Consider the following 21,755-nt stretch of genomic DNA (forward strand, 5'->3'; position numbering starts at 1 on the left):
CGTACTGTAACTGCTAAAGGCCTTGGTCCTGCCAGGTCCAATGACCACACACTGTTGAGTTTTCACCTAGGTAGAAAATAATTACTAGGAACTTGCTGTTTACACCAGCATCCTTAGTGAAACTAACCAGAAGGGCAACAGCAGGAGTTTTAGAAGGTGGAGCAAAATGAATTACCTGATCCTTCTTGGGCCTCCATTTCCCCACTTAGATTCCAAGGATAGTGAAAGACAGTAACTTTCACTTGTGAAGATCATGGATCAAAAAGCATGAGAACTAGAAATGAGCTAACTTAAATAAAGTGTGTTGAGTGTAGCTTTCCTACCTCACAGGTCAGAGAAACCTATAGGATCACCTAGCTCCATATCCCGGGGTCCAGCACAGGGCCCCTTTGCTGGGGGAAATGCTCTCTCTTGTCTGTCCATGAGGCCAAATGCCCCATTCTGTTTCTTTTACGGTGCTGTTAAAATTTTTGGAGCCTAGAGTCTCTGAAGTTTTGTCATCATGGAGGAAGAAAAAAGGGCTCAGATGAGAGAAGAAATCCATACCTAAATGCCCTTAGCCATACTGTCTACCCAAAATGTACAAAAGCTTTCACACATGCTCAAAAAAACAGATCTTGGCTTGCTATCCAGATAAAACCAGGGTTCACCTAACATAGTAAGCAATCTAGTCAAAAGAACAGCAGTGGATGTTTTGTTTTGGTTTTTTGTTCTTTTTTTACCCCAAGAGACCTTGAAAACTGGGAAGGTGTTAGAAGTACATGCTGCTGTGTATTGGTCCTCCAGTGAAACTCCTTATCTGTGCAGTTCACCAGGATTTAAGTGCTTTTTATCTGCTGGATCAGTACTTAATACATAATGGCATAGAACAAAATGTAAAATAATCTGTAAATAAATTAACCTCTCGGGGTCAGCTGTATGTCAGCACTAGCTGTTTATACCACTTTCTCAGCAGAGAGCTGTGCTCAAGATTGCTGAAGAAAATACCTGACCAGCTTGCATGAAAGATGAAGGCGTGCGCAAATGCACCTCATGCCGCTGGTAGTTCAGACAGGCTTCATTTGCTGTACAGTGTATATAGCTTATTGTTTGTATATTAGTTTGTTGATGACAGGTAACATTTCTGGGCTTCTTACTATATCTCCTTGTGTTTTTTATTCTCTTTGTCTCTGGCAGGGTTTATGCTTAACTCTTTTATTACTGGCTGTTTTTAAGAAAGCACTGCCTGCTCTTCCCATCTCCATCACCTTTGGCTTGGTCTTTTACTTCTCGACAGACAACCTTGTGCGACCGTTCATGGACACCCTGGCCTCCCACCAGCTGTATATTTAGAAGAAGTGGGAGTTAAAGGATTTTTTTTAAAGCTTTGCTGTGAAGTATGGTACACTGTTTGGAATAAGTGATAATTAGTGCCATATATTTGTAAGGAAAACACTAACTCTGTGACATGATGTGTACTAATCTAATAGTTACATGTTGAACTGAGATTTTTCACAGGACTCTTGGACTCCAATGAAAAGCCTGGCTCACTGCTCATGTCAGAGCATTACTTCTATGTTATTTGATGTGCACACTGGCCGTTGTGAGCACGGAAACCTGTATGTAGCATGGGACACAGGAGAGGTGAAGAATCTGCTCTGTGCTTCCAGAAGCTAAGGTGTTTTAGCCCTGGAATTGCAGTCAAGTTTAACTGTACTCTAGAATTGCTAATGCTTCACACTTTCGAAGTGTTGTGCAAACGTGCAGTACAAGTTCTACTTGCAATCAGAAAAGCATAGCAGTCAGCATGCACAGAACAGAGCAGTGCGTTACACCTGGTCGTGAACATTAGAGAAGTAAGTGAGGCTGAACTTCATAAGCTGGCCTCTGTGCACACAACTTCTGTTGAAATTGCCCCAGATGCCTATTTATTCTGACCTTAGTCAGACATAGTGAGCCATGATGGATCTAGACAGGATGTCAATGGTGGGATGTTTAAACATCAGGCTTCTGGTTCTGAGCGCATCCACCACTGCAGCTAACAGCTGAAGGCAGGGCTGCCCGTTCCAGCGCATCAGATCCTCAGCGTGGGAAGACAGATACTTTTTCCTGTCTCCTCCCAGCATTTTATCTTTTTGGAAATCTTTTTCTGGGTCTATACTACAATCCTCAAATTACCATAAGGTGGAAATTACTGCACAACTCCAGTAAATCAGTTGACCTGTAACTTCTTGTGTGTATTTCTGGTCTCATTTCTGTGCATTGTTGTAACCACTCCAAAGGAAGGTCTACCTTCCCTTTATGAAGAGGTCCTCTTACACTGATTGAGGCTTGGTTTACCTAGTTTTTGGTACTGTTTAAAGATTTTTTTTTTTTTAATTACAAATTTAAAAATAGCTATTTAATGTCAAAGGGACTCTTTTGGAAATACCCTGTCATAGTTTCTATCAAAATATGGGGGTGCAAACTTTAATCTGCTGTTACATAACTCTACATAAGGCATCATTAATGCTAGGAATGTTTACACAGCCTCAAGTGAGTTCATTAAAAAAAAAAAAAAAGCACAGTGCCTGTTGCCAGTAAAAAATACAGGTCTGACTGAACCTTACTGCTTTCTCCACCTTTAAAATCTTTTTATTTCTACTCCAAGAGTCAGTTTTTTAGAAATAGCCAAGTTCTGTGATTTTTTTTCCTTTTCTTTTTACTTGAGTGTCTATTACGCAAACAAGCTCTGTTTTCTTTGACAGCTGATCAACGTCAGTGTTTCAAAATGTAACATTATGCAAGATTTTGTGAATAATGCGATGTCATTGCGAGATGCAGAATTTAATCTCTGAAAATACTTTTTAGATAAGGCTTTGAACTACGCATTTTTAAGGTAGTGCTTTTTCCAATAGATTTGTTCAAGCTAATCTACTTTGATATTTAACAAGGACATCAAACAGGTGATTCAAACAAATTTTTAAAGTGTGTAAGGGTTTTTACGAGTTGTGTGTGTCTCGGACAAGTAATTCTTGCTCTTTGTTTAGTTTTCTGTCCTCATTTCTTACACTTGCAATGTTTGGACTTAACAGCTGCACAGAGTTAATTATTACTAAAAGGTATTTCCTTTGGAAATGTAAATCACTAGAGCTCTCTGTCTGCTGATTTTTAAAGTTTATGTGAGAGTTGGGTTTTCTTTTTGTTTGTTTGGTTTTTTGGTTTGTTTGTTGTTGTTGTTGTTGTTGTTTTAAAGCGGTTATGGGGCCAAATCGGAATACAATCACTTGCAAACATGATTTTACTTTTTCATTGTGTGGTGTAGAAAGGATGTGAAATGTTTATATGTACTAGAAGGAAAATCCTGCTTGGCTTAACAGGGTTGTAGCATATTGTTAGAAACAATTTATTTCTATGAAAGCAGAGTTGATATTTGAAGGAAGCTGGGGGGGTACCTTCAAATATTGAAGGATCACTACCGGAGATGCTGGTTTTCTGCAGATTTGTGCTTGACAAAGATTGGCCTTCCACTGAGCAATTCTACATAACTTATAAAAATTGTAATTTAAAAGGTAACTGAGCAATAGATTCTGTCAGTGCAACAAAATGTATTGTCCTGGTGAGTGATAGGAGTATATCACCTATATACTGGAGTGATTTTAATTGTGTAAAAATTCATAGGTATTTACTACAAATATTTATATTCACTGTGTGTGTTTATGTGTGTATATACATACATACACACAAGTTTTAAAAATTATATTGAGTGATTTCTCATCTCATTCGACATTTTCACCTGTGCATAAAGTGAAGTTTTGTTAGTGATGTTAACATTGTGCAGCATGGCCTAAGATGTGAAAAGAGAGAGGGCAAGATTTACTCTACTCCCTAATTGGCTACTACATGAGATACTGACTCAGTGACCTGGCGACTTGAATGAGCAAAGCATTTGTCTGTCTACTATGTTCATTCACTGTTTTCAACTTGCTGCACGCTCTGCTGAACTGCACTCTCTTTCACCCTGAAGAAATCCTAATACTCCCACTGATGCGCATCCCTGAAAAAGCACAGCTGTCAGGTAGGCTGGGGTGACACCCGTTTTGATGCAGGTTTCACTCAACAGCCTGAAGTCCTATAGGAGGTGCCATGTGTTGGCATTTTCCTACATGATCCCTGTCACACCCACTCCTCCTCTCCAGTCTAAAATGAGTGTCTCATTGCATCTAGTCTCAAATGTGGCTTGGGCATACACCAATCTCTTAACATGTAAGACTGAAGCTACGTCCATGAACAAAAACGTAGCGGTAAGCCTGCCTAATGCAAACCCAAGGTTTTCATTGGTGGGAGATATGTGGCCTCCTTGCAGCATTTAGTGCCTTTATTAGAAGCATGTGCAATTCAACCAGTTTGGTATTGTTACCTTCTGACCACGCAGTTGCTGTTTGTGCTTATTGCTGTGTTTCCTTCTTGCCACTTCATTGTTGCTTTTGGTTTTGATTGCTTCGAGGTTGTTTTGTTTAAAGTGTCTACTGTGCATCAAAGACTGGAGATGCATTCTGCCTGCAGAGAGTGCACAAGAAGCAGCACAGTCATAAAGAAAGTACGAGAAACAGGCACTCCTTGCAGAACCATGCAGTGCTTCCACAGCAGCTCTCATCAGATACTTGAGGTCTCATTCATAAAACCTAACTTCAGGCTCTTAAGGGGAGTCCCTTAGAAAGGAGTTGATCTGTGCTAGAAATGTCATCTCCTGGTTCACAGAGAGAAAAGGACACATTTGCAATATGAGGTGTCTCAGCAAGAGCTTTATAAACACTGCTGAAGCTGGGCCAATGAGGGTTAGTAGATACAGGAAGGTCACAGCACGCGCCTACCACAGTCAGGAAAAGGAGCAGTGGTCTGCTCTCCCATACCTTCTTTGCACCAGTCGCTAGTGAAGTCTCCTTCATGGGGCAATCGGATGAAGTTAGATGGACCTTCTCTCTGAGTAAATGGCACTTGCTGACAGGACTCTGGTGAAGAATAGCTCAAGGCCCACTGTCCTTGCAAAAGAAAGTATTTGGAGGTTTCCCTGCTACTCCCAAACCAGTAAATTTCTCTGCTTTCTTCTTGCCTTCCTAGGTACTTCCAGTTAATCACAGAGTGTGTTTGCCTTCCTCTTCCTTGTAACTCAAATTGCATTTTGGTTTAAATTAAATATACAGTTATTTTTCTTTATTGTTTCCCTCAGTCCCTGGTCTACCTGTTTCTGCATTAGAGGTGTTCCTTGGCAGCCACGGGAGGGCAGTAAGTCTGTATGGAGAAGTACCAGACATTTTAAAGTACTCTGCTGTGTGCCCCTTGTTTTTTCAATGAGGCTGAAGGCCCTGGAGTCTCCCTCACGGCAGGGAGAAAGCAGGCACCCCACACCCCAGAACAGCTGCAGTTTTGGCACAGCAAGGGAGAGGCTTTGAGTGAAAGTCAGCTCACACTGTACCAGAATCCATTTAAAACCAGCTGGTTTCAATGTGATGCTGTGTTCAGCACTGCAACTCTGGGTGAGGTGCTGCTGTTACATTGCACACTCCATTTTCTTTGGGTCCCCCCTATTTTTTTTGTTTTAAAAGCATTCAGCCCTAGTTTCAGTCCTACAAACCCCAAGCATAAGTCAGGGGCTCCTCCAGACATCGCTAAATTAGATTTTCTTCTGAGCATCTTCAAGAAGCAAAGGAATAATTATACTTGCTGTTTTGTCATTCCTCCTCTCACTTGCAGTCTCCTGTTCGGTCCCAGCAGGTCTTGCTAATCTGGGGAGGAAAAAAAAAAAAAAAGTACACTGCTGTCATTCCAGCTCTCAGCACTGGGGAATCTAGGGTCTAGCTAGATCATGTTGTCTGTGCCATCAGGAGCACCAGGGGCTATCGAGTTTTCTTGAACTCAGTTGTTTTCTAAGAGGGCAGCCTGGACAAATGTCGTATCTTTGCCAGAACTTCTCCTACCACACTATTCATATGCCCCCTAACACACTTGGATCCCTTGTTGAATTTATCCTTGCTTCCCCTGTCCCCAGTAAGGTAAAGTGATGTGAGCTGTTCCCATTCTACAAATGGGAAACAGAGCAAGAATAAGAGAGTAAATGCTGCATTTAAGCTTGGTTACATAAGAAAGATCTGCCCACATCAGATCAAGACATCAAATGTGATTGCACAAGTTACTATCCTTCCTTTTACATCTTCCTTTTGCTGCAGGTTTGCTATCACCTATCTTTTCCCACTCTAAATTCAAGACATTTGCCCTGGTTACTCAAGGAGCTAAGTGAATATGAACTGTTGTCTTCTCTTTCGTGTGACACGTTTGTTTGACAGGTGCCCAAGAGCACAATGTGGGAGGTGGCAGTACTCAGCACTATTTATGGCTCAGTATTAAAAAGATATAAATAAATAGAGACTTTGAAGTGGAACTAGCTAAACTTCTTGATATAGAAACCTGAGAGAGGTACAGGGCCAAGTAGTTGGAATGGAAGTTTTCCAAAACTGGGAACTGTTTGAGTCCTATCAAATGCAGCCTGAACTAAGTGACAGCTCCCAAGGCCAACTCAGGCTTAGGTTTGTGCAGAAATAAATGGTGTGAAGCCTGGCACTCCCGAACTGCCTTGCAGGGCCTGAAGAATCAGAAGGGGGCAGAGTAGGAAAACCATTAGGCCTGTTTTCTCCTATATCATTGGTTCCTATGATTTCAGGGAGACCTTGCTCACCCCAGTATAAAATGTGAGTAACTCCACAGCTAACTTGCATTTAAGCAGAGTAGGAACAATGTAAAAAGAGCGTGAGAGCAAGTATGGAAAACTGATCCAACCTTTTAACTTACGCCATGCCATCCTCAATCTTTACAAAGCTAAATATAAGCAATTACAATTCTCCCTGACTTGGTAGAGCCATATCTCTTTATGAAAGAACCTGAGTATTCCTTCAAAACTGGTGTAAGGCAAGCAAGATCTCTGGAGCTGGAGGTAGGTATTCAGGATTATTTTTAATGCTTCCTATCCACAGCTTTGATATACCACCAGTCAGTAGCAATAAAATGCCAGTAGCGTTAACAATTAGTCCAACAGGAACTTCTTACTCCTTCATCATGCCAGAAAACATACGCCCTCTCTAAATATGGCCTTTGTAATATTCTGGGAAGTTCAAATTTGAGCTATTTTTGTTTTCCAAATTTTGTGCTAATAGTTAGTCTTCCAGCACTGTTATGTGCAATTCCCAAGAGGCATGAAAACCGTTTGACTTTCTTTAATAAGGAGGAAAAAAAAAAAAAGTGATTTCTGTCCCTATGTGATTTGGGTGGGCAAGCTAAGAACTGAAATGGCAAACACACTGAATGATTTCAGACAACTCATCATGCTGCCAATTCAAACTCTGGGTTGTGCAGAAAACTAACGGGGAATAGAAATCCAGCAAATGCATTTGGCTATAGAGGCTGTGGCCAGTCAGCCTAGGGAAGAATAAAAGGTTAGAAAAACCAAAACATACCTGAGGCATGGCTTAGATTTACAAAAGAGGAGTGGGGTGCTGCCTGTTATGGCAGTGCAACTGTAGCTTTAAAGACTTAAACAGGATGGGAAAATGAGGGCTAGCAGGGGACATAAAGCAATACCAAAGGCACTTAGCATGTAAAGGGTTAGGCCGCCTTCCTTGCTACCATTGTGTGTGTGCACGCTTTTCAGTGCCATCATGAAATAGGAGTGCTGCTGCAGAGAACAGGGAGAACATCCGTCTTCCAGGACATGAACAATGTTTCCTGTGCTTTGAAAGCAGGCCACCAGTTAAACTGAAGTGACAGTTGTTGATGTCCATGGAGTGGATGGCACAGGATGTAGTCACTGTCCAGGCTTCATCATTAGATACTGTATCTAGCGGGATTGCTGCAGGAAAGCGACATCTTTGTGCTCCCACCTGGGGCTCCTCCAGGCTAGAAATCTTCTTGGAAGCGTCTGGGAGTTGATGGGAGAGTGAACCTGCACTGCTGGTTCTTGGCACTGCTGTGCCTGAAGGCAAGCTCTTTTCCCTGTGCACAGCTACAGAGCATGTTGAAATTACTCTGCTGTGCTTCCACTGAGGCTTTCTAAGCACTTTAGGAGTCAGACTTCAAGAGCGCAACAGAGCAGAAGAATGCCATTAGCCCTATTTTACAGATAGGACTTGAAGAATTTGCTCAGGGTCAAATGAAGGGCTTAACCTGGATGTCTGGACCATCTCTTGATCAGTCATTCCTTCCAGAGGCTTGTATTAACTGCTGGTGTCTCCCTCTTAGCTGCACTTGGATACGTGTCAGTTGGGATATTCTGCCACCGATCGATCTCTCTCTCCAGGTATGCAGACACAGATGTAGATACTAGAGGTCAGATTATGCAGTCCTTCTCAACTGACCCCAGGAATTGGATCAATAGCCACAGCAAAGCAGAAAAAGGGTCAGTCGGCATCCAAAGGTAGCAATGATTCTGCTTTCCCCCTAGACTGACTGCTAGAAGTAAATTGTCAGGACTATCTACAAATCACCTTAAGGCAAGTGGATGGAGCTTATGAGTTTGTCCGTTTGCCACACAGGCACTCAAAAACCCCTGCACCTTTCCCTGTCTCACTCCCACACCTTGCTGCATGTTGGAACAGTGAGGCAAGATGCCAGGAAGCCAGAACAAGGACCGGCTCTCAGGGCAGTGAAAGAAAACACGTTGTCTCGGGGACGATTCCAGCCTGGGGCAAAGTGGCTCACTGCTCTCGAGCGATGTGACACATGGCAATGCTGTGCCAAAAGCTGGGGGCAATGGCTGAGTTTGGCAGCACGCTTTACCATTACCCAGCAGAGCAACCTCTGATGACTAGTGTTAATTCTTAGTTCCAGTAAAGTGTTAAAAAATAGCCCTGATACTCCATATTCCCTGGCTCCAGCTTGCCTTCCCGTTTAGAACAACTCTGCGCAAACTGTTCCAGATAACCCTTCTGTCCATTGTAAAAGGCTCTTTAGAGTGGCTAAACACAGGCAAAGGACGGGCTTCTGTTTGCCTAGCTTCAAAATTAATTTGCCATGTTTACCCAGGGGGTGAATGGCTTTGCTAGGTATCATCTGTAAAGTGAATCCTGGCTGGAAGCTACAAAGAACTGAGCCTTTCCACTATGCCTGTGCAGGATCGATTGAGGTACATGTAATCAATCAGGTGGCAAGAGGAGAGGGCAAAGCACTCACCAAACTATGCAAGCAAATGCAGTTTACAATGAGCAGAAACAACTGATCTGTCTAGCCTAGAGATAAAGAAGAATTACAGACTGAATAATGTTTAACCGAGTCTCACAGATTTGGGGAGAAACAGAAATACCGTATTCTTGAGGTACGCAGCTGCTGCACTCTTTTCAACTTCATCTCATCTAAAATGGCTTTGCTTGATACCTGTAAAAAGCACTGTTGTGCAACAGAATTTGAACAGGCAAGCACAATATTGTGAATCTTTTACTACACTAATTGCTAAGGTGGCAGGGGCAAGGTGCCTGTCCCACACGCTATCCAAAGACAAGGACTGGTATCACTTTCTTCCATTTAGTGCTTCTATGTGCAGCCTCTCCACCTGGTACTGTCCTTCTCTCAACGTACTCCACCCCCATGGGCTTGTCTCCAATTTTCCAAAGCACCCGGTACCTGCTTGGCACCCATGTGGCAAAGATTGGAGGGAGCGGTGGGTGGCATGAGCCACAGCCGAGTGTGGGGTGGTGGCGTATGCATGGGATGGTGGCATATGCGTGGGATGGTGGCGTATGCGTGGCGTGCTGCACAACTTTTTCTGGCAGTCCTGTGTCAGTGATGAACATGTTTGTAGCTTGGGCTTGTTGTGGCTTGTTACCACCTCATCTAGAGAATAACACCTAGTTTTGTTTTCTTTCATAACCTAAAGAGAGAAAAAAATCCATATACTTATATGTAAATTTCCAGTTTGTGAGAACATATTTGCAATGCTTCTTTTCCCCCAGTGGGAGAGAAAATCATGTTTTCCAGCCCGCTGAGCATGTGTATGTGGAGGGCAAGGGCAAACACTGGTGAAAGACAACGAGGCTGTGATCTGTCTCACATCCCTGACAAGAGAAATCCAGGCAGGTACCCTCTAAAATGCCTGGAGAGTAGACTTGCTACTTTTTCCCCAAATAATTATTAGAGATAACCCTAGCATTGGTGGGCCTGCGCCGACCTCCTATTAAGAGTTCAGTACTCTATAGTCAATGCCCTGGAGCTATATAGCATGAGCCAAAAATACCTTGTCAAGAGCCACTGCAGTCTGTTCTGGATAGATGATAGCAGGAGACAAGAAATGCTCGAGCCTTAGGCTTTGCTACCAACGCTGGCCTCCCAGGCCTGTGTTGGTCTCTTCCCTGCAGACCCACAGAGATAATAAATCACCTCTGTGGTTTGACACCCTTCACCTTTCCTTCCCCAAAGCAGCCCCTCTCTGGGTGACACAGAATGGGTGAGCGGTGTGAGCAGGGGCACAGAGAGGCACCTGTGAAGGTAGCTTTCTCAGCAGGGCAAAACCTAGGTGGCAAAGGCAAGGTTTTTGTGTCTTCTTCTCCCTCCTTTTTTTTCAACTAGGGGACAAGGCAGCCCTTCAGCAGTCCTCTCCCCTCCACAGAACGTGATGGCCACCCGTGCCCACCTCCTCCCAGCCAGGGGGCTAGGGGCCCTCCAGCAGCCCCACTGGTGTTCCCTGCTCTCTCCAGCTGCGTGGAGCAAGGCTGCTCACTGAAAGCCCTGGAAGGAAAATGCGAGGGGAAACCATGAGATACCCCATCCTGCTCCCTGCACTGTGTCTTCCTCTTAGACGGAGAAGATTTGTCTCGAGAACTGCCACACTGGCTCCTTGTGACAGCACTAAATCATCTTAAAAATAAAGTGCTCACTGACTAAATGAAATTGAGCCTTGGCTCCTTCCCTTTGCAGTGAGGGGAGAGGGAAAGGAAGGAGAAGTGCAAAGAATGCCTGAGTGCTTTGGGATGAAAATACACAGTTCAGGAATCAGAGAAGTCCGAAGTGTTACAAAAATAGCTCATCATTTGGACTATGATGATACTGGACGTGCATCTACCACTGACTGAGTCAGAGAGATCTCATTTCTTTACAAGGCTGTTGCTCTCATTCTTGGCCATAAAGCCATGTAAATAATATATGGTACAAACGGCGTCATTGAAACCTGCCAAAGTTTTGAAATACCTACCAGTTAACTACTAAAACCAAGCCACCTGTCCAGTGACTTCTCCTTGAGCTGTTCCAGTTCATCATCCCTGTATTATTATAATATGTTGATGGAACACCATAAATCTATGTAGTCAGATAAGACATTCCTCCTGCTCTGAAGAAATTACCCTCTAAAGAACATGAGTGAACACAAGGCAAAATTCCTCAAGAGGTATTTTATCTGAGCCTCAGTGGTTGCTTGGAGAAGGAGAACAGAGGGAAGCATTTCCAGAGCAGCTTTTGCTTTGTGGTTAGCTGTGTGAACACAGAAGGATGGTGACGTATATTTTATTGTGGTTGGAGAAACAGCTTGGGCCTGTCCTATGCAAGAGGATTTCTGAGTGTTCTCTGCATAGCCTGGATACTTGTCAACCTAATGACATGACCAATAGCTGCTTAATTGAGACTCCATTAACTCTTTTTTTCTGCAGGTTAGTTTTCTGCCTACTAATTTCCTGTGGCAATGGAGCCCTTCTTACTGCAGGGCCCAAAGATCCTTCCAGGCTCTGGTTCTCCAAATTTTGTTGTTTGTAGAAGTTCAGCCACTCTGGCCCATTCCTCTCCGTGTTCCTCTCTGGGAACTTGGCCTGCTTTGTACGAGGCTTTAAAGAAGCCAACTTTCACCGGGTTCTTCAAAGCAGTCAGCATCAGAGCTGCCAGAGCTTTCTTGGGTGTTCCCTGGCACCCAGTAAGTGGCGAGCTGCTAGGTGGTGAGCAAACAGACACCTCTCAGAAAACAGCAAACAGGAGAAGGAAGGAAAGCAACCCCACCCAAAGGCTGACAGCGACCCTGCTGGAAGTCACAGTCAAAGAGCCCTAGACTTGCTCTTTCCGGTGCCCTTCTTGCTGCTTCTACCCCAGACCCGCAGCAGAGCTGTTTATGCACCTCATGAAATTGCATCATTAAGCCTTTCGTTATATAAGTATCAACAGGCAATACGAGGTGACGATATGATGGCATGGCTAAAGCAGCTGCTACATCAAGCTTTCCCACTGACCTTGGGTAAGGTACTGACCTCTCTCTGACTTGCAAAATCAGGATATTTGAAGAATTAAATAATCTTCAACAAACCATTTTAACATCAGTAGAGAGAAGGCTCTGGGGAAGTATGACTCATTATTAGTTATAATTTAAATTTATTATAATTTCCATTATATTTATATATTATGAGGACAGATATGTCATTATAGTATTTATAGCTGTATTGTAATTTATATCATAATCAAATTTACCATACTTTTATTATAATAAAAGATCGATTTATATAATCCTCATACGTGTAAGATTCTTGACAGAAATGCTCACGTTTCTGAATAAGGCAGCAAGTATGTTGAAATTTGACTGAATATAAGACTACTGAACAAGATGTGAGAAGCAAATGACAGTTGTAATGCCAAAGATGTGTTGTGTCTGATTTCTTAATAATGTTCACTTCTTGTTCTTATAGGTAATCAAGAGACTCCTCAAAATCTGTGAACTTGCTTTTTCACAGGACTGCTCTGGCTTGCTCTGTAAATTCAGATCCGCATTGCACAGATCTGCAAAAGAATGCAGGCACATAGCACAAAAATTACATGAGATTTAGACACCGAAATAAAAACTTTTAACCTGAACAACCTCATTCTGCTGTCACATCATACTGGAGGCACTAAGGCATCAATGGATGCCAGCGTTTAGGTTTTTACATAGAAGTTTCCCAAGTTTCTTCTCTCTGCCCTGCTTGGAAGGGCTTTATCTGGCAAGTGTTTGCATAGCACATTTAGCAGATCAGCTCCTGCACAAACTCTGACAATTGATTCAAAGCATGGGTGAAGCAGGTGTCACTGCTGTTTTACCTACAATCCTTTGGTGGAGGGCACAAAACCAGAATGGGGTGGCCTGGGCTGATCCCCACAGGATTCTTGTCCATGACTCCTGCCTGTAAACAAGGCACAGTTTGCACAAGGGCAGACTGTAAATTTGTCTGGGATTTGGAAGGGATGGAGGAGTGCTCCATTCTCATTTCCTCTTGCTGAGCTTTCACATTGTGTAGAGCATAATAATAAATAATAACAATATGAATAATGCTGGAGAGAGGAGAAGGCAAGAGCATGCATAACAATTAGGGTCCCGATGTGAGGGTGGAGTGCTCTAAGTCTTCACAAGCAGAGAGGGAACCTGAATTTGGACCTCCCAAAGCCCATGGGAACTGCCAACCACCAGGCTGTTACATAAACCACTGATACACTGATAGTCTTTCTGAAGAAAAGGATGGTCTATTTTTGAAGTACAGCACTCTGCTCCTTCTTTTTTCCAGGGTTCAGGGCTGTAAATTTCATAATTGGTAGCACTAAACCGATCCCAAATATTGACAAGTATTTCTTCTCTTTTACCATTTTTCTCCAGTTTACAGGGAGATCTTGCATGGCTTCTGCCGTGGAACAATTCTCCCAGTGCTTTACATACACCATGTTTGACTTTTTATTTAGGATTGTGGACACAATTAGGCAACCATCCCCACAAAAGTTAGCCTCTGGATTCTGGACTGTGAGTCCTGGGTGTCCTGCCCCTAGTCCCCTCAAGAACTAAAAAGTAACAGAAAAGCACGTAAAGTATCTGCTCCCAGCAGCTTCAGTCCAGCTTTCAATCCCACCTCTTTGCGTTCCAAATCGGGTGGGAAAACAGACACTTCTTTCGTCTAAGTATAGAAAGAGCTAGCCTTGCACTCAAGTTCAAGGGGTCTTTTAAGGCTGCAGAAAGCCTGGCAACAGAAGGTGTGATGCAAATTGAACAGCAGTGGCAGAAATACCCAATGGTTTACCACGTGGGAATAAAGGGAACCAGCCAGGCCTGTCTTTGAAAGATGGGGAGAGCTTTATCCTGTGCTTGTTCTGCCTACATCTCAAACTATGACAGTGTGTTCATGCAGAAACCCATGCAGTTCTCCGTGCTCAGCACAGTGAGTAAGACACATTTCACAATTAATGCCGAGCTGATGCAAGCAAAGTGATGTTACACAGAAACTTAGAACTGACATCCAAATTCAGCACAGGAGTAGATAAAAGAGCGTCCTTAGAAAAGACATCTGAAACATATCTCCTTCCAGATGAGGGTAAAGATGATCTTTCCTTTAGAGAAAATAGTATGGAATTAGCCACAAATAGAACAGTTAATTCGTATGCATTTTTGGAAGTGTCAGTATTGAAATTAAGAAAACTAGGCATTTTTTTGACAAAACTTTTCAAGGCTGGTATCTTATTGCAGCCATGTTTTTGCATCACCTAACACATCCAGTCTCCATCCCATTCTCAAACATGCATCATGTTTGTCCTTTCCATTTCAGATATATTGTGTCTACGCACAGCCTGCGTGTAGAGCAATTAAGTCAATAATGTGTCTTCCCCAGGGAATTGTTTTTTTAACCTTTCAAGTTCAAATCTAGCCTTTCTAGTACTGACTGAGGCTTGCTTTCAATCCGGATAATGTCTGGGTGATGAGTTTTGCTAAACTTACTTGTAGCTGTCTGTTCAGTGCCTAGCAGACACCTCCTCATGGGGGAGACCTCCTTACCTGGGAAGCTGAGTGGGGCTTGCATGGGAAGCATATCTTTTTATTAAAAAAAAAACCAAACCATGAAGGAATATCTGTAATATTTGAACAATATTTTGTGTGTTCATAAATATCATCCAAATAACCTTTGATATGAGCAACTGGAGATAAGGAATATAATTATCCCCCTCTACAGAGGGAGTACCTAACTCTAAGTTAGGCACTAGCAAGTTGGCAGTAATGTTCACCAACGGGCTGTGTAGAGTCAAACCCCTATACACCCTTGTAGCAGATCATTTATCCAGTTTCCTTTTTCACAAATCCACAGCACCCACAACTCCTACTAACTTTGATATAGGTCTTTCAGTGTGGATTTAAGCGCTCAATTCAAGCCACTAGTTAGCTGAAAAGGCTGGCCAAAGCAAGCAACTGACAACACTGAAATTAAAGCTTGGGGCTGTTTGTTGGTCACTCCTGTAAGTTACGCTAGGACTAGAGGAGAATTATGAATCCTGTTTGTTTTAAGAAGAAATGAACTATTTAATCCCCAAGCCTCATCCAAATATACTTCTGCACTAATGCAGCCATGTGGCAAATGCACCATAAAGAATGTATTGTTATTTTTCAGACAGGAAAGTTGCTGACAGAGACAGGCGCTTACCAGAACATCCAGAAAAGCACAGAGCTAGCTGTTACCATTAGCCCCTTGCAGCATCTGTGAGACACCACATCGCTGGAATCAACCTGCAGGAAACACCGTGCTATTTTTATTTCCAACACGTATATGAGCATGCAATTTCCAACACATGCGTGAGCAGTATCAACCGCAATTTTAAGTCAATGCTTTGAAAAATCACACTGGCATCCACGTACAAAGGTTTCTCGGACATGGAGCGCCACAAAATGGGGCTGCTCCCTTCGCTTAGCATTTGCTTGGAGCCTGCTAGGCGCAGGGCTCCTGTGCATCTCTTCGTATACATTAACGTCCCCGGAGGGCTGGCGGGACTGCCTGAGCAGTGATGCCCCCCCGCCCCGGCCCTCCTAAGGCGCGGGCTACGAGCGCTGCCTGCCCGCGTCCTTTCCCGCCGAGGGACCAACCTCTCCCGCCCGGCCCGAGGCCGCCCCGCCAGCCGGGATCGCGGCGAGACACCGCCACCTCTGACTGACACCCCCACACCCCGGGCCGGTCCCCATTCGTTACAGGAGCCCGCCGGCCCGGAGGCGGCCGTCCCGCGGCTGACAGGAGGCGGCAGTGGCGGGGCTGCCGGGCCCCCCCGCGATGCCAGCAGGTCCCCAAGCGCCGCCCGCCCGGCCTCCCCGCCCGGCCTCCCCGCCCGCAGCACACGCACCTCACGCCTCGCCTCGCCGCCCCCCGCCCCTCCGCCCAACGGCCGCCGCCGCACGGACCTCACGGGCCTCACGTCCCCCTGCAGCCGCCACGCGCGCCGTCCCGGCCCCCTCCCCGCCCCTCATTGGCCGGCGCCCCGCCCGAGCCCTTCTGCCATTGGCGGGGGCGCGGGGCGCACGGGCTCGGCACGCTCCTCGGCAGCGGTTGCGCCGCGGTACGGGGCGGGGCCTGCGGAGGCGCCAATGGGAGCGCCGCGGGGGCGGGGCGCGAGGCTGGGCCTCGGCAGGGGCGGCCGGGGCGGTAAACAAGCGCGCGGGCCCGGGCGGCGGGCGCGGAGCGGAGAGGAGCGGGGCGACGGTGCCGGGGCGGCCAGGTGAGCGCTGCCGGGCCGGTGGGGCGAAGCCAGGCCAGGCCAGGCCAGGCCAGGCCAGGCGGTGGCGGCTAGGCTGTGCTGTGCTGTGCTGTGCTGTGCTGTGCTGTGCTGTGCTGTGCTGGTCCGGTCTGATCCGGGCGCGCAGGCTGGGGTACGGGCAGCGGCCGCAGCGGCGGAGGGGAAGGGGCTGCGGCTGCGGGGTACTCGGTCGTGCAGTGCGATGCGATGCGATGGAGCGGAGCGGTGCGGGAAGGGAAGGGAGGTGGGCGGTGGCGGCGCTGCCGCAGGGGAACGCTCGTGCCCGGCGCGGAGAGGACGCGAGGCCGCCGGCCGGCCCCTCGGCCCGGGGGTCGCTCCGCCGGCGCGCCGGTCCCCGGCGGGGGGACGTGTGCGGGGTCCGGCGTGCAATGGCGGCGGCGTGCCAGCGGCTGCCCGAGCCCCGCGGGGCTGGAGCCGGCCAGAAGCCAGCTGGTGCTGCGGCCTGCTCCGTGCCCTTGCTGGGGCCATGAGTGGGGGAGGCCGCGCCGCCCGGAGCCGTCGCCGCGGGCGGTGAGCAGCGGGGCCGCGCCGACACGCCGCCGGGACCGGCCTTGCGGGGCCGGGCGCCGGTCAGCAGGGCCTTCAGCCGCCCTGGCGAGTGACCGAGCGGTACGGGGCACGCTAGGGCGCTTGTAACTGTGCCCGGTTGCCCATCGGGTCGCGTGCGATCCAGGCCTTGTGCAACGGCTGGGTCCGGCCGCGCCGCTGCCGCCTGCTGCAGCCCGTCAGCTCGGGGTGACAACGGGGACCTGTCTGTGTCCCTCCTCCTGTGCCGCAGGGGGGGCTCTGCGCTTAGCAGTCCCGCCCTTCGGAGAGAGGACGGTGCCTCTCCGCTCGCCCGAGCAGGTGCACAGGATATTCTGTATATTCAGCCTAAAATGGCTTAGGACCAGGGGTGGAATCTGCTTTTCCGCTCTGCAGGGTACACATCTTGCCACGGGCATCGCAGAAGAAAATGCAGAGTCCTGTTCTGTGCTGTGTGCGTGTGCTGGCTTTCCAGGCTGCTCTGGTTTAGAATCTCATTTCTCTCTGTCACTGGGACTGTTCTGTGCGTCTGGTTAAAGATGGGTGTAAAATAAATCCATTGGCTGTTTTGAGCTTGCTTGTAGCTGAAATGGGGGGAAAGAAGCCTAAGGCGCCTGAGGAAATAATCTTACTCTTTGCAAGCTAACAGGCTTGTAGAATCTTTGTAACAAAGTGAACAGGAATTAATGGGGAGGTACTTAGTTTTAAACAGGCACTGAGCAAACTACCTATAAGTAACTACAGAGGTAAAAGTTTGGCTTCTGTAATGTTGGTTTCATAGTTACTGACCATCCTAATTTCTGCAGAACTGTGTTTGTTATGAAATAACACTATTTCTGATACCCCGGCGCACTCATGTCCCACCCAGCAGGAACGTAGGTGGGGAACTTCTCTGCATTCCCGCCGTGCAATGAAAATCCAAACTTTGTGCTCAGCTTTACAAAGAATAAAGATGCTGGAAACCTACTCTTAATAGAAATGCAGCAGACTCTTTAACTTAGTGTTTAGGTAAAAAAAAATGTGAGAGGATATAAAAGATTCTTCTTTCAATAACCTAAAGTATTGTTTTTCTAAAAAGAATTAACCTAAGGACTTCTAAACTTTCTTTCCTGAGTTGCTTGTCTTTAAATTAGATTGCTTCACTGAGCTTTGAGCATATGCAAAATAATTCTTAGCACTGGGTGCAGAAGGATACTGGCCAAAGTCAGTAGTAGCTCAGTAAAAGACTTCTGAAAGGATTCAGAAATTGCTCCAAGTTAAAGGCTGAAAGCAGGTAGGCATTTAAACAGAATTTGGGTGGCCTTGCATTTTTCTGCCATGTAGTAAGAACTTGTCTGTCTTTCTTATACCATCAGGAGGAAAAGTTTAGCTGCAGTTCATGTGCTTACCAGTCTGCTTGCTCTTAGACCAGGAGACTTATGTCTGTATTTTGTAAATGCTTTTTCTTTTCTGTTAGTTAGCAATGACCTTGGTAACCTTGAATAAGATATGCTTAGAATAAACAGTTGTATGTTGTCCAGTCTTACTCAAGAGGGGGGGAAAAAATAGGTGACCTGCTGTGCTTTGACAGTGTCTCCCTTTTAAAAATAAAGCAGTGTGATAAGTAGAAGAAAAGGTCAGAAGATGTGGAGAACTCCCTTACATGTTTACCATCTGAGTGTTGATTACCTTGTTTCGTTGCTGTCAAGGAGAATTCTGTGCTATGCAATGCAGCTCTGGTTATTTCATTTGTGGTATTTAGAGCAGGTTAATAATAGCTCATATTGCATCCATGCAGCAAGAACAGAAGTTTTTTTGGCTTCTAGTCCCCCAGTAGTCCTTTTACAGGCAAGTGGTGGTCTGTTGTTTCATGCCCTGTTCGTCAGGCTGTATTATTTTTCTAGAAACTGAGAGGGATGAGAGACAGCAGCTGAATTCCTGCTTCTTAATTTTGCTTGTGTTAAACTGGTTGGTTGGTTACAGAACTTTTTTTGTGGGTAAAGATTGGTTTGTTTTTCTTGTGTGTCTGTGGGGGGGTTTATTGTTTAAACAGGGATGCTAGGGATGGCCTGTGTCTCGTGATCTCTTGTGTGTCAGTGTGCACGGTATAGCTTGCTTGGTCCAGCTGGCTTGTTGAACACATCTCAGGACTCAGCTTGATGCATGAATAAGCATTTCTCTTATTCCTTAAATCTACGCGTACTGATGGGTGAACAGTCCAGCTTAGGATGGAGGTAGCAAGTCTGAAGCAGTATTTGGGTATCCTATCTCCTGTGTGTATGTAGGTCTCCTGGCTTTCTCCCTCTAAAACTGTTTAAGAAAGGAGTCTGGAATAGGAAGCTTTTTGGCTTAGTGAGCTCTGTATTCTGGGATGGAGCATCTCTAGGAGAAGAGTAGCTTCTCTCTCAACTTGTTTTATACAAGTGCTTAAAGTGCTGCCTGTTCTGTGAGTGCATGCTTTCCTTCAGTACCTGAAGAAGAAAATAAGTTATTTGCATGTGGAGCCAAAATGCAAGCTAATGGTAAAGCACAGTAGTTGGAGGGAGGGGGTTTAGTCAGTGTCTGCTTTCCCACCCAGCAGTGAAAACTCATTTTATTGACATGTGGCTATCTTTGGATTCAAAGCTGCTCTCAATTTTTTTAGATGCCACTTGTTTTGTTCCCCTCCTTCCTTCTTTCCTTCCCCCTCCCCGTCCTCCCTTACAGTAGACGGCAAAATTAAACCAATCTAATAAGCTGATGACAAAGACAAAGAAATAACAGGATACACAAGTTTTGCCCTTTCTTTGCACGGTTGTGTTTCTGCAATTTATTTTAATGGCTTTTGTGTTTTGTCAGTCAGTAGAAGTGCAGAGCTAAATGAAGCATGCTAAATTCCCAGTTACTCAGTATCTGAAGTGTTCTATGTGCTTCTCACATTATTTTATAGAAAATAACACTAGCTGCTCTGAAAAACTTAGCTGTCAACCTGAGGAGTTGGCTTCTAGAAACTTTACTAATTCATATGTCCACCTAAACAAGTCTGGACATATATACAGAGTTAAAACATAGGTGGGTTTTTTTCTGGAAACTGCATAAGGCTATGTCTTTTTCTTAAAGACTATGTAGAGACACCACGAAAGATGATGGTGGTCTGGTTGTGATCTAGGTGGTCCTAGAGCTGTTTTGTGTTGTGCAGGTGATAGCTTCCACTTACAAAGTTCTCTTACTATGTTTGTTTTGCCTCTGCAGTTTGTCCTGGTTTTCTGTGTAGATTAGATCTTTATGTAGCCCCTTTCATTGCTATTCACGGCTCCTTTTTAACCAGTTGCACAACTTGGTGTTTCTGGATGTGCTGAACAAATGTACTATAAAAGGGCTTGATGTAGTATTCTGAAATGTCACAGCTCTTCTGCTGTCTGACTTGTGCCATTTGGGAGTATTAAATCCTCATTTTAGTTTGATATGGTCAAAGTGCTTATCAAGAGAATGATCAGGACTAGGAAAGAGATGGAAGAGAATGACTGGGCAGTAAGCTGCAAGTGGATTGAGTGTTCCTTTTAGAGAACTCTTCTAAAATTGGTAGACCTAGAATTTTATATTGCATAGCAAAGCTTTGGGGAGCATGGTCATTCAGAAGTTGCTCTGGGAGGAGTGGGATTTGCAAAGGCACCTATATAAGTTGCTGAAAACTTTGGCTCTTCTAGTTTGGAAAAGCAGTATGTTTATTCTATGTTATATAGAATATGATTTCATAAAATCTACAATTATTTATGCTCTCTCTGTATAGATTACAGATTCTGTATCAGGTATGAGAGTTTGCAGATTAGATTTAGAAGTAAGTTATGAGAAATAGAGCTCACTACTCTTATTTAGCCTAGTGTCAAAAATACCTACGTGTGGTGAGTAGGAACTGATGCAAATAAATTGTCTGAGGACTGTGGCAGAGCTGTAATGTAGGAGCTGTAGGTTCTGATAGACCATGTTTGCCTTCAGCACAGAGATCAATTTATGTCTTCTTGAAGTAGTCTTTTTCGCCTATGGTCCTCTTCTTGCATCCTATTTTTCCTCTTCTTACAGGGAGGTTTTGGCACAGCCAGAAAAAAGAAAGCTCCCATAGCTAGGACGCTAGTATGTAAGGGGGCTATGAATAGACAAGGATGTGTTGTAAGTTGCTAAATTTGAACTTAACCCTAGCTTCCAGGGCAAGGTTGAAAGTCATGGGATCTATATAGACATGTACACCCGCAGGATCAATAGCGGGAGGCTGTGGCGTTTGACCTGTTCATGGTGATAACAGAAGGGTTACACTCACCGTGTGAGCAGAGGATGTGTGTATGCCACCTGGAGAGACATGCATGGGGTACCTCGTACTGACTTTGTAACGTAGTGACTCAAGACATAGCGTGCATGGTTCTGTCCTGGTGTATAAAAAGGATAATAAGCACAGTATCTTCTTACACCTGAGGAAGACAGATGCACAGTACAGTTACAGGGTGCATGTAGTTTTCCAGAAACTTATAATTAGAAAGGTTCTGACTAGAAACCATTGCTGGTGTGGCATTTAATCATTTAGATATGACTGTTAACAATATACTGTTAAAATGGTCAGCAAACTGGCTATAAATCCTTGTTTCTTTTTGCTCTGTCGGGGTGGATATTTAAAGAACATTTAAGTATAGGCTGTGTGTTGTAAGGATCAGAGTACTCTGGAGAGAGCTGTCTGTTCCCAACCCCATCACTGACATGCGGTGTAACTTTGGGTAGGTTACTTG

At 45.2% G+C, this 21,755-nt stretch overlaps 2 protein-coding genes and 1 long non-coding RNA gene across 11 annotated transcripts in view; 2 read left to right on the plus strand and 1 right to left on the minus strand.

Annotated features, from left to right (window-relative positions):
- PSEN2 (presenilin 2) overlaps window positions 1-12,427 on the plus strand; it is a 28,043-nt gene extending 15,616 nt beyond the window's left edge. The window contains exon 11 of one of the 4 annotated variants that reach the window (XM_072857055.1): window positions 10,567-12,427. In XM_072857055.1, coding sequence (XP_072713156.1) covers window positions 10,567-10,755 — 189 coding nt within the window. In that variant the 3' untranslated portion in view covers window positions 10,756-12,427. Of the gene's footprint in view, window positions 1-1,176; window positions 5,189-10,566 lie in introns of those variants that run through there. The other 3 variants (XM_072857053.1, XM_072857056.1, XM_072857054.1) reach the window with 3 other exon arrangements.
- LOC140649610 (uncharacterized) overlaps window positions 1-16,185 on the minus strand; it is a 58,380-nt gene extending 42,195 nt beyond the window's left edge. For 3 of the 6 annotated variants that reach the window (XR_012041678.1, XR_012041677.1, XR_012041676.1), the window contains exons 1-4: window positions 16,145-16,185; window positions 15,399-15,481; window positions 4,872-5,744; window positions 4,379-4,518 (exon numbers count right to left, since the gene is read on the minus strand). This is a non-coding gene — a long non-coding RNA (uncharacterized lncRNA). Of the gene's footprint in view, window positions 1-4,378; window positions 4,519-4,871; window positions 5,745-15,398; window positions 15,482-15,835; window positions 15,973-16,144 lie in introns of those variants that run through there. The other 3 variants (XR_012041681.1, XR_012041679.1, XR_012041680.1) reach the window with 3 other exon arrangements.
- Window positions 16,186-16,362: 177 nt separating this feature from the next.
- The window catches only part of COQ8A (coenzyme Q8A), a 48,599-nt gene continuing 43,206 nt past the window's right edge, over window positions 16,363-21,755 (plus strand). Inside the window, exon 1 of the mRNA XM_072857065.1 lies at window positions 16,363-16,458. The gene's annotated coding sequence lies outside the window, so the exon portion shown is untranslated. The remainder of the gene's footprint in view (window positions 16,459-21,755) is intronic.

Source organism: Ciconia boyciana, chromosome 3 (assembly GCF_034638445.1).
Source record: "Ciconia boyciana chromosome 3, ASM3463844v1, whole genome shotgun sequence".
Classification (NCBI taxonomy): Eukaryota; Metazoa; Chordata; class Aves; order Ciconiiformes; family Ciconiidae; genus Ciconia; species Ciconia boyciana.